Source organism: Saccopteryx leptura, chromosome 1 (assembly GCF_036850995.1).
Source record: "Saccopteryx leptura isolate mSacLep1 chromosome 1, mSacLep1_pri_phased_curated, whole genome shotgun sequence".
Classification (NCBI taxonomy): domain Eukaryota; kingdom Metazoa; phylum Chordata; class Mammalia; order Chiroptera; family Emballonuridae; genus Saccopteryx; species Saccopteryx leptura.
Window position 1 is genome coordinate 60,890,428 of NC_089503.1, and position 12,420 is coordinate 60,902,847.

At 49.8% G+C, this 12,420-nt stretch overlaps 1 protein-coding gene across 1 annotated transcript in view; it reads left to right on the plus strand.

The window, feature by feature from the left end:
- Positions 1-10,918, plus strand: part of DGAT2 (diacylglycerol O-acyltransferase 2) — a 37,338-nt gene extending 26,420 nt beyond the window's left edge. Inside the window, exons 5-8 of the mRNA XM_066368762.1 lie at positions 5,274-5,478; positions 6,093-6,267; positions 7,540-7,742; positions 9,758-10,918. Coding sequence (XP_066224859.1) covers positions 5,274-5,478; positions 6,093-6,267; positions 7,540-7,742; positions 9,758-9,912 — 738 coding nt within the window. The 3' untranslated portion in view covers positions 9,913-10,918. The remainder of the gene's footprint in view (positions 1-5,273; positions 5,479-6,092; positions 6,268-7,539; positions 7,743-9,757) is intronic.
- The last annotated feature ends 1,502 nt before the right edge of the window (positions 10,919-12,420 follow it).

A 12,420-nucleotide genomic window follows, 5' to 3' on the forward strand; every position in this document is an offset into this window, starting at 1 on the left:
GAGCTAGCTGTACATGTGATAAAAAGTGATAAATTATGGTTAATTTTGAGGAATTGTGGACGCTGTTCTCTCTACTGGGACCCTCACGTAAGGCGCCAAGCCCCAGGGTTCAGAGAGGCCTGCCCTTCAGGAAGTCTCCTCGAGGCCGATAGCCCCCTCACCCCAAAAGAGGGTGACCTGATGACTGCTGCTCAGAGCAGGGACAGGCAGGTGTCCTCTCCTGCTGGCCTTGGCCCTGCTGAAAGCCGGAACAAAACCCAGAGTCCCTCATCACACCACTCCGAGAAGCTGGGAGGTGGAACCGCAAGACACGTTGGAGCTGGCCCTGGGAGGCCCCTGGGCATGGAAACCAAAGCCACCCTGGACCTTGGGCAGGCCAGGACATTGACTCTCAACCTGCGCTTTGATCTTGCCTGTGGGTGACCTTGGCCAAGCTCCTGCCCTTTGGGATCTCAGGCTCCTCTTCTGTGAGAGGTTTTGGCCTTGGTGACCTGACAGCAGGGCCGACACTCTGTGGAGTCGTGTGTAACCCTCCAGTCTCACCCCCTTTCCCCAGCCTCTTGTCAATGGTTGTGCACTGATCTTTAGCTGTACCCACTACCTACACCTCCCCTCCTCCTTTTTATGAAGCTCTTTGATCTTTGCCACCCAAGCAGCTCAGCTGGCCTGGAGAGCACCCCTTCTCCGAACAGAGGTGTGGCCTATGTTAGCAGCCACCAGACTGCTGGCTGCCTGGGAGAAGAGTGGTCAGTGCCCGGATCACTGTTCCCTGAGGTATAGGCAGGATTTTGGGGGAAGAGACTACAGAAGACAGACTCTGAGCTTAGAATCCTCTGTTTGTCCATCTGCCTCATTCTACAGATGGGCCTGCTGAGGCCTAGAGAGGAGGGATGCCCCAAGTTCACAAAGCAAGTCAATGTCAGGGCTGATATAGAACCAAGGCTGTCAGCTTTAGGACCCAGGGTCTCACTCCTGCATTCTCTGCCACCGTGCCTTGCTGTGTGAGCCCAGGCATGTATCTGCTCCGCTCTGATTCTGAGTTTCCCACTCTGTGGTGCCAGAGTGGCACAAGCCTCTCTGAGCACCTTTCCTGCCCTGAGAGGCAGGGTGTGAGGAGTGATGTGCCAGGAATGTGTCCCAGGCTTATGTGAGCCAGTAAGCCTGGCCTAGCCACCCCTTTGGACTGAAACTTTATCCTGGGATATGTCAGGGGACTCAAGAGCAGTCATGTCAACAGAGCCTTCATTAGCAATGTCCTTCCTCCCCCCAGAATGAACACTCTGTCCAGTCCTGAGGGGCAGAGAGTGGCACAGAGACAGGTCAAAGCTGTGTCGGATGCCTGCGTTCTCCTGAGTACTGCACCTAGGGCCATTCACCTGCACTGCACTCCAGGTAGAGGTGGGTTAGGGTCAGTTGAGGTTCCGGGTGCAGAGGAAGATATTGGCCCCTTAAAAAAGAGAGAGAGCCCTGGCTGGATGGCTCTGTTGGTTAGAGCATTGGCCTAAAGTGCAGAGGTTGTGGATTCGATCCCCAGTCAGGGCACGTACAAGAAGGGATCTATGTTCCTGTCTCTCTTTCCTTTCCTCTCTGGCTAAACTCAATAAATAAATAAATAAATAAACAAACAAAAAAAAAGAAGAGAAGATAGGGAAAATAAAAATACATGTTAACCATATTTTTAAATAAATAAAAAATATTATGTACTATTCATGTTAAAATTGCACATATGAAATCGAACTTGGTGTCATTAGAAAAAAGTGTAAAGTTGGGGTTTTGCAGGGACCTTCAGAAGTCAGGGCCCAGGGTGCTTGCCCAGTGCACTCGCCATTGATCCACCTCTGACTCCAGGGCACCTCATTTAACCACATGTCCCACCCGACAGTGGCCTGGGAGAGGGGAGAAATGGTTTAGAGAGACAGCTGTGGTTCTACCAATGACAGTGACACATCTCCAATCCAGGCCCCAGGAAAAGCACAGCTGGGTGGCCTCATCAGACGTGCAGACTCTTTTACTGTGACCTCCAGGAAAGCGGCACTACTTTCTCTAGACCTTAGTTTCTACCTTGTAATAAAAGCAATAGTCTGACCTGTGATGGTGCAGTGGATAAAGCATCAACCTGGAACACCAAGGTTGCCAGTTCGAAACCCTGGGCTTGCCCAGTCAAGGCACATATGAGAAGCAACTATGAGCTGATGCTTTCCACTCCTCCATCTCCCTGCCTTTTTCTTTCTCTCTAAAAATCAATAAATAAAATCTTTAAAAAAAAAAAAAGAAAAAAGAAAGCAATGGGCTGGGCCAGGGCTCTTCCAGCCCATTCTGAGCATTGGGCTCCCAGGCCCAGTGAGCAGCCCAGAAGCAAGGCGGTGCTGGCTGCTCAGCTCTCACGTCGGCACCGTCCTCTCGCAAAGGCCGGCCCGAGGTTCTCTCTCTTTGCAGCTTCACTGAGCACTCAGTGGTGGGCAGCCCTGCTCTTCAGGAGGCAAAACCCCAGAATGACCACCTTGCAGAACTCATAAAGCTGGGCTCCCATTGGACTCCCTCACTGCCCCCACCCCATTAGCCATGGATTAAACTGCCGCTGCTCCCCATTTATGTAGTCGACAGCTAAGAGTTGGTTGGGTTTTTTATGATAATGTAGACTTGTGTGTTGCTATCTGGTTGGGGTGTTGAGCAGCTTTAATCTATTTGTCAAAGGCAAAGTGGGAGAAAGAGTAAGAATGTCTTAAGCAATAGGGAGTGAAACTCAACAGGTCTTGCTCACCTTTGCACACACTGGCATTTACAGCCGCAAACAGTGCTCGTTTTCCTTCTTTCCATGCCCCTCTGGCTCCTGTTGGATTTCAAATGTCCCAAAGCCAGCCGCCACCACCCCTCCGCAAACTGAGCAGAGTCCTTTCCTCAGCTAGGAGGCTCCCAAATGCGCAGTCATGGAAAACTCAGGCTCCTTATGTTCGGCCCATGGCCAGTGGCTCTGCTTCTGGCTGGCACCAGGGCATAGATGTGGGCTTTTTCAAGCTCTGAAGGTGACAATGTCATTATTGCCACCTCTTTAGAGATCAGGGCAGCCCACAGGACCAAACTATTCATGTCCTTAGACCTAGGAACTGTATTTCTAGAAGTTTACCTCAAGAAAATAATCAGACATGTAGATAAAAATAAGGTGTTTGTGAAAGCATTATTTATGAGGGAAATTTTGGAAGCTTTTTGAAGGTCTGTAAGTCAGGGTTTGATTATACTGTAGTTTCATTATTTGTAGCATAGCTGTGTGATAGAATAGCACAGGCATAAGAAGTCATATTACTGAAGAATTTTGGTAAGGAAAAACAGATAGAGGAAGACAGTGCTTGTTATATGCCTGGTCAGTGGTGGTGCAGTGGATAGAGTGTCGACCTGGAACACTGAGCTCCCAAGTTCGAAACCCCAAGGTACCTGGCTTGAGCACAGGCTTATCAGGCTTAAGTGCAGGATAGCCAGCTTGAGCGTGGGGTCACCAGCATGAGCCCAAAGGTCACTGGCTTGAAGCCGAAGGTCGCTGGCTTGAGCAAGGGGTCACTCTTGGCTGGAGTCCCCTTGGTCAAGGAACGTGTGAGAAGCAATCAATGAACAACTAAGGTACCACCACTACGAGTTGATGCTTCTCATCTCTCTCCCTTCCTGTCTCTGTCTCTCTCTTGCTAAAAACAAAACAAAACAAACAAACACATGTATATTTGAGTAGAAAAAGAACTCAACATATCAGAGTGGTTTGGCTGGATGGAAGTAGCACAGGTGCTTTTGATTTATTTAAGCTGTATTTTGAAAATTCTCTGTGATTATTCATTATTTTTCTAATTAGAAAAAAAGTGATGTTTTCTGAACAAAATACCATCCTTCCCCTCTATCTTGTAATGCTGGGCAGGTGCCTCTTGTTGCTAAGGGTTTAGGGAAACTTTGCACCAGCCACCCCACCCACCCCACCCCAGGGCAGAGGGTGGACCCCGAGGAAGCAAATCATTCTTTAGAGCAGTGGTTTTCAACCTGTGGGTCGCGACCCCGGTGGGGGTAGAACGACCAAAACACAGGGGTCGCCTAAAGCCATTGGAAAATATGTATTTCCGTATTTCCGATGGCTTTAGGCGACCCCTGTGTTTTGGTTGTTCTTCCGATGGCTTTAGGCGACCCCTGTGTTTTGGTCGTTTGACCCCCGCCGGGGTCGCGACCCACAGGTTGAAAACCGCTGCTTTAGAGCATGCCAGCCCAGTTTTGTTGAAAGTATCATGGGTCAACAAAAAACAATCAATCAAAAAACCAAACTCACAGGTTCAGAAACAGATTGATGGTTGCCAGAGGCAGGAGTGGTTGGGTTGACAAAGTGGGTTAAAAGATAGTCGAAAGGTACAAACTTCCAGTTATAAAACAAGTTCACCCTGGGATTATGATGTATAGCATGGTGACTGTGGTAAATAATACTCTGTGGTAGATTTGAAAGTTGCTAAGAGCAGAACTTGTAAGTTTTCATCACAAGAAAAAATATTTTGTCACTTTGTGTGATGATGATGTTAACTAGAATTATTGTGGTGATTATTTTGCAATATGTACAAATAGTGAATCATCATGCTGTATACCTGAAACTAATATGTTAAATGTCAATTATACCTTAATTATAAAAGAGAGAGAGAGAGAACTAAAGTAAAAAATAAAAATAAAAAAAGTACCACAGGTCAGCTGCACAGCTATACTGCTGACCTCCCTTGCCCCCACTGGCTGGCACAAGGGCTGTTGCTCGCCCTTGTCCTTCCTGCATCAGAGCCCAAGTAGAATCTGGCTGCCTGGAAGGAAGTTTCCATTCAGGCTGGCTGCACCATTTCTTCTCTGGCCAGACTAAGGGACTTGGACTTTACCCCAATGGGAACTAGAGAGTTACAGGGATTGCACTGTGTTTTGTAATAGTCATGCTGGCTGTGGTGAACAGGATGGACCCAGAGGGAGGGAGGACAGGAGGTTAGCAGAGTGCAAATAAGGGGATCTGGTATGTTTGGCTGGAGAAATAAGGGGTTCAAGGGAGAAGGTTTCCCACTGCCTTCCCAGGGACCCGCAGTCCAAATGGCAACTGATGAGCGCCCAGCACTGTGGCCCCAGTGATGAAAGTCTGGGGTCAGGTGTGGAGAGTCACTCCAGTTCTTGAGGCCCAAGTCTCAGGGGGTGTAGCACACCCAGTCTCTCCTCTGCCTTCTGAATGTGCCCCAGAATCCCACTCCTGGCCAGTTTCCTCTCACCCAAGGTTTTCCCTGCAGCTGGTGAAGACTCACAACCTGCTGACCACCAGGAACTACATCTTTGGATACCACCCCCATGGCATCATGGGCCTGGGTGCCTTCTGCAATTTCAGCACAGAGGCCACAGAAGTGAGCAAGAAGTTCCCTGGCATAAAGCCCTACCTGGCCACACTGGCTGGCAACTTCCGGATGCCAGTGCTGAGGGAATACCTGATGTCTGGAGGTGAGAATCCATCTTTGCTTTTTCTTACTGGCCACCACTGTCAAGCCCTGAGCCTCTCCATTGAGCAAGGTGACAGATTGGCCAGGAAGCCAATACACCATACTAGTCCTGTGCTGAGATTCTCAGCCTGTCACAGGCATGGTGAGTCAGGGTTGAGCAGAAGAGCTGTTCATAGGTCTGTAAGATTCAACTTTGATGTCTTTCCTAGGAGCCTGCTCTGGCCCCTTTTCTGGGTATCCCAGCCCCTGTGCAGCCCTGTGCACAATGTGATTGTTGCCCATGGCTCTGTCATTATCTCCCTACCTGTGACACCCCCCCCCCCAACAGCCTGATTCACTGGGCTTCCCAGCCCCTGGCACCAGACTGGCAGAGTTAAGGCCTCAGGAGTGTTTGCCAAATGAATGAGTTACCTAAACATCCTTGTGTCATTATCCCTATTTTACAGATAAGCCAAGGCTCAGAAAAAGAATAGCTTATATAGGGCCATGCCACTTTAAAGTGGCTGGGTTAGGTCTGGGGCCCAAGTCCAGGGCTTTTTCTGTTTACACATGACTATGCAGGGGTCTGCAGTGCATCTATGGGCAGCCCTGACTGTGTGTCCCCTCCTCCCCTAGGCATCTGCCCTGTGAACCGGGACACCATAGACTACTTGCTCTCAAAGAATGGGAGTGGCAATGCCATCATCATTGTAGTGGGGGGTGCGGCTGAGTCCCTGAGTTCCATGCCCGGCAAGAATGCCGTCACCCTGCGCAACCGCAAGGGCTTTGTGAAATTGGCCCTGCGACATGGGTAAGTGCCTCCCTGCACACACACATATGCACGTGTACACGCACTCCTCCAAAGCTTTGCTCAGCCCAGAGTAGCAGCTCCTTGGCTCCTGGAGGCAGGGCCCATGCCCCAGGAAGGCATAGAACAGAGTTCACCATCCTGTCTCCTGTGTAAGGGAGGGGAGATTGGTGCCCAAAGATTTGGGCCAAGTTTGTTCAAGTGTAGCGTTGGTGTCTGAATGGGGCAAAGATGCAGCCTGTGTCCCCTAAGCCCTTGCAGGTAGGCTGAGAGGCTGGGCTCATATGGAGGACAATGCCCTGGGGCCAAAAAGGTACCATGCTGTTAGGAGAGCAAGAAGCCAGAAGTTAGGATGGCACGGCTGGTAACATCAGGGAAGGCTTCCCGGAGAAGTGCTACTAAGGACAGGCAGAGAGGAACTGGGCAGCTTGGATTTCTGTGACCTTTTCTAGAAAGCCAGAGACACATTCTATATAGCCACCTGTTCACATTTCATCTGACAAAGTACATTTGCTGCTAAGCCCCCTTTGATTCCACAGCAGTCCTGCTGTCCGCCTGGTGATGACATCCTCATTTTCCACTTAAGAAAATTGAGCGAGGTTAAGTGATCACATTGTAAAATGCAGGGCCAGGCTCCTTGGATGCCACGTCCACTGTTTTCTTCACATACCTGGGCTCTGGGCAACCCCAGGAGGAGGGCTTTGGGGTGACAGATCCTAATCAGTGACATACCTGAAATGGGAGAGGATGCAGCCTGCAGTCACACAAGTTAGGGAAGAAACCACCATCTAGGTCCCACAGCCTTCCTCTCTGGGTCCTTAAGACCTGGCTTCAGGCTTCAGAAGAGGCTACTCTTCAGGGCCAGCCCTGTGCCAGGAACTGGAGACACAGTCAATCAGACCCAGTCCCTGCATTCATGGTAGTGGGGAGTGAGGAGGGACAGACAGTGACAACATAGCATGCTGAGAGCTGTGACACAGAACTGAGCGAGGCCTAGGTTGGGTGTGGGGCCGGTAGAACTTTCCAGCAGAGGCAGGCCCTGAAGGATCTGAAAGAACAGGCATTCTAGAGCAGGGTTCTCAACCTTCCCTTTACCTAATGGTCCCAAAGCCCTGATATGCTCCCCAGATGCATCGTTTGGGACCCCCTCCAAGTGATTCTGGCAGAGCCCTGGGGGAGGGGTGCCTGGCTGGCTGGTGTCCAGGCCCTGAGGGCTGACAGGAGGAACAAAAGCCAGTGATTGGGGAGTGACAGACCCTGGCCTCTCCCCTCCAGTGCTGACCTGGTTCCTGTCTACTCTTTCGGAGAGAACGAGGTCTACAAGCAGGTGATCTTTGAGGAGGGCTCCTGGGGCCGATGGGTCCAGAAGAAGTTCCAGAAGTACATTGGCTTCGCCCCGTGTATTTTCCATGGCCGAGGCCTCTTCTCCTCTGACACCTGGGGGCTGGTGCCCTACTCCAAGCCCATCACCACTGTTGGTGAGTCTCCCTTCCTGAAGACCCTGAACTTGGGGTGCCACAGCTCATTAGTGGTAGAATTAGCATTCAAATCCAGGCCACCTAGCTCTGATATCCATGCTCTAAACCAGTGGTAGTCAACCTGGTTCCTACCGCCCACTAGTGGGCATTCCAGCTTTCATGGTGGGCGGTGGCAGAGCAACCAAAGTATAAATAAAAAGATAGATTTAACTACAGTAAGTTGTTTTATAAAGATTTATTCTGCCAAACTTAGCAAAAATCCGACATAAAGTACCTGGTAAGTAATTATTATTATATGCTTTAACTTGCTGTAACTCTGCTTTATAAATTTTATAAAGTAAAGTTACTTCCCTACTTTATAAATCACCATTACTGTGGAACCGGTGGGCGGTTAGAAAATTTTACTACTAACAGAGATACAAAAGCGGGCGGTAGGTGAAAAAGGTTGACTACCCCTGCTCTAAACCATGAAGACCTATTGGGTGCTGCCATATGGAAATTACTGTTGGAGGTTGGGGGGGGGGTCATGGGGTATAGTTTTTTACTGTGAGCTAAGCTGTGCTAGGTGACAAAACAAGACCCCACAGTTCTGTGTTTGCAGAGCCCAGGAGTCTGTCAGGGAAGATCGTGTTACAGCAAAGATCAAGAGTGGGTGTGAGTAGCATGTGCCGGATGCTCTGGGGGCCATAGTGGACCCCAGGGAGGAGGTGACTCTTACACTGTTAGGTGAATAGGAATTATCCAGCCAAAGAGGTGATGGGGGTGGGGGTGGGGTTGGCAGAAATAATAGCCTAGGGAAGTTCCTACAGCAAGACTTTATAGATTTTTGAAGAACAGAAAGAAGAGAATCAACATGACTGGAGCATAATCCTGTGGAAGTGTAGCATAAAATTGGCTGTACTTGGCTCTCAGCTATTTGCTTTGGTTTATTTGAGATCATTTAGAGGAGTTCAAAGAATTGTGTAGGGGTGTATGTGTGTGTTTGTGTGTGTGTTAATGGTTTACAAGCTAGAGATCACACAGGAGCATGTGGGCCACAATCCATGGACTTCAGAGGCCAAAGCTCACATAGAGCCGCATGTTGTGTTTTGTACTTTATACAGAGATGGATTTCCTGCATTTTAAGTCACATGACCCAGACTTACCGTTGACTCTTGTTATAGGCCAGTCCCATACTAGGTTGTATCTCTATGAGGCAGCAGAGACATTTTCATGCTCAGGGGCTCCTGGGGAGGGACAGGCCCTGTGGGCATTGTGAAGGAATTGGCTCTTCACCTTAAGAATGAACAGCTACTTGAGGGTTTGGGGAGGGAGGTTCAGGCTTGCATTTTAAAGTGATCCTGGGGCTGCTGGATAGAAAGTAGATTAGAAAGGGGAAAAAATGGAAGCCACAAGACTAGTCCAGAGGCTTTTGTGGTAGCAAGTGGCTAGGATGGAGGGTTGGCAGTGGAAATGGAGGAGAACTTGGGAGAATTTTCAGAAATGTCTTTGACAGGTCTTGGTGATAAGTTGGGTGTGGAGGCAAGACAAGATTAGGAAATAAAGCAGTGTGCAGAAATGTGAGTGTTGGTCTCCTCCTTCCTCTGTCGCCCTTACCACACTTCTCAAAGCATGTCACAATTTCGCAGAATCCTCAGCAAAGCCCCCTGAGGAAGGATCCCCGTGTGATATGTGAGGAAACGGAGGCTCAGAGAAGTGAAGTGTCTTGCCAAAAGCAAAGTCATTCCCTGATCCCACAGCTCTCATAGGAGCTCCCAGCTGAGCCAGTGGGTATGGCCAGTATTCACCCTGCTTACAGCCTAGTGACTCTGTGGCATTGGGTAGGTCCCTTCCCATGCCACTGGGCCTCAGTCTTCTCACCTGTAAAAAGTACAACCTAAGAACACATTCAGCACAGTTCCTGGCACATGGTTGGCATGTAACACAGGGTTGCTGGCATCAACAATGTGGTAATAGCCCAGAGGGGTGGGCTGAGTGGCACTAACTAACCAGAGGCCTCTGCCCCTTCCCTGCAGTGGGTGAGCCCATCACCATTCCCAAGCTGGAGCATCCTACGCAGCAGGACATCGACCTGTACCACGCCATGTACATGGAGGCCCTGGTGAAGCTCTTCGACAAGCACAAGACCAAGTTTGGCCTCCCGGACACCGAGGTCCTGGAGGTGAACTGAGCCAGCCCTCAGGCCAGCTGCCAGGAGGGCCCTGCTGCTAACAGTTTTCTACTGAATTCTGGAGTGCTTTTCTGTAAATTTGGAAGTGTGATGGGTGTCTGTGGGTTATTTAAAAAAAAAAATAATTTTGTTAAACCATTATAATGTTAGGTCTTTTTTAAGATGGAAAAAGTGAATGTTTCAAGCTCTTTCACTTCCAGTTTGTCCCATTCTAGGTGGTGGCTAGCACAGCTGGGCCTTCATGTGTTCTCAACCAACCTCTCCTCTTCCCTTCTGTAAACGACAGAGAAAACTCAGTCCTGGTGAATCGGGGAAGAAGGACAGACATTATTGACTCAGGCCAGTTAGATTATTCACTCTTTGCCCCTGGAGGATGAAGAGCAGAAGCCGCTTCTAATACAAACATCTCTACTCCCAGCTACCTTGACTTGACGGCAGGACTAGTCCCTATTTTGAAAAGTGCAGTGATGAGCATCTGGACTGTTCCAGCTTGATTCTCCTTTCTGCCACTTCCCACACCCCCAGTCTTTCACATCTGAGCCTGGTCTGGCCTCCGGAGAGACGGTGGGGGTGGCAATGATCCTGTGCTGGGGAACAGGGCTGTCCCGAACGAACCATCTCCTGGATTATCCTGCTGCCACGTTCTGGTTGGAGTGACTGGTTTTCTTCAGGGGGCTGGTGACGTGGACCCAGCATCAACCTGGTGTTGGCCTGATCCCACGCTTTCCAATGGCCTCTGTTTGCTTAACCCACACTACCAAGTGTGGGTGTGAGGAAGGGGCCCCTCCTCCGTGCACAGAAGGGACCTGGCATGAGCATCAAATTGGTTCCAGGATAAGAGGTCCTTAAACCAAGCCTCACATATGTGTGCCTTTTTGAGGGGATAGGGCCAGGGAGGAAACCCAGCTCCACCTCTGTGTGTTCTGTTTTCTCTTGATGAGATCACCGTACCATATCAGACTTTTGTATATTCCTAAACAAATAAATAAAAATGAACGTCCTCTGAGCGCTTGCTGAGGCTACATCTGCATCTTGCCCCTGACCCTTGGGAAGACCATGGCTCCAGTTGGGCTACCTGCCAAGCCCTCTCCCCCTTGCTCCTTTGATCCTCATGGTCCTGTGTGGTGTATTAGTCATCTATTGCTGTGTAACAAGTTATTCTAATGCTTACTGCCCTCAAACAACACTGTCCACAGTTTCTGAGGCCCTCTGCTTCAAGGGCTGTCACAAGGCTGCAGCCAAGGTGTCGGCTGGGCAGCGGCATCTCAAGGCTCAACTGGGGGAAGATCGACTTTGAAGGTCATTCACATGGTTGTTGGCAGGGTTCACTTCGTCACTGGCTGTTGACCAGAGGCCACTCTCAGTTCCTCACTATATGGGCCTTCCCATAGAGGATCTCACAGCATGGCAGCTGGCTCCACCAGAGAGAGTAAATGAGATGAGCCAGAGAAGAGTGAAGACAGAAGTCAGTCTTCTATAACCCAATCTCAGAAGTGATCACCTGTCACTTTTGCCATATTCTCTTCATTAGATGTAAAATCACAAGGTCCAGAGAATTACAGACGAGTGAACCAGGAGGCAGGGTCCTTGGAGCCCCATGTGATAAAGGGCTGCTGTCCAGCTGAAAGGTGCTGGAAGGGCTGAGCTGGAAAAGTCCTTATGGATTGCTCAAACTGTGTTCCTTGCCCCTGGCCTAAGTTATACCACAAAGGGCGAGACCTGGCCTACTCTCACTCTAGTAATTTCATGCCACACCCACTCTGTTCTGATTCTATTAAGTTCAGTAAGTACTGACCACCTGTGAACCCTTCCCAGCAGAAACTAATGGATCTCAGTCCAACTTTTTTTTTCTTTTTACAGAGACAGAGAGTGAGTCAGAGAGAGGGACAGATAAGGACAGACAGGAGAGAGATGAGAAGCATCAATCACCAGTTTTTCACTGTGACACCTTAGTTGTTCATTGATTGCTTTCTCATATGTGCCTTGACCGCGGGCCTTCAGCAGACCAAGTAACCCCTTGCATGAGCCAGCGACCTTGGGTCCAAGCTGGTGAGCTCCTGCTCCTGTACAAACCAGATGAGCCCACGCTCAAGCTGGAGACCCCGGGGTCTCGAACCTTGGTCCTCTGCATCCCAATCCGACGCTCTATCCACTGCGCCACCGTCTGGTCAGGCTCAGCCCAACTTTCTCACTGCTTAAATGCCTGTCCTTGCCATTCATCCACCTCAAGGACTGCTCCTCTGTTTCAGAGCTGTGAGTGGACTCCTTGGAAGCAGAAACAAACATTGAAAACAGCTGAGGAGATGCAGGATGGTCAGACCTGTGACAGAGATGCCCCTACCCCAATGTGGGGTGCCTCATTGACTGGAACCCTGATACCTGAGCTGGGATGCAAAAGGTGACAAATTTGCAAGGAAGCAGTTGAAAGGCAGAGCGGAAAGTCCAGACCTGGCCCTGGCCAGTTGCTCAGTGGATAGAGCATCAACCCAGCATAAGGACTGGTTCAAT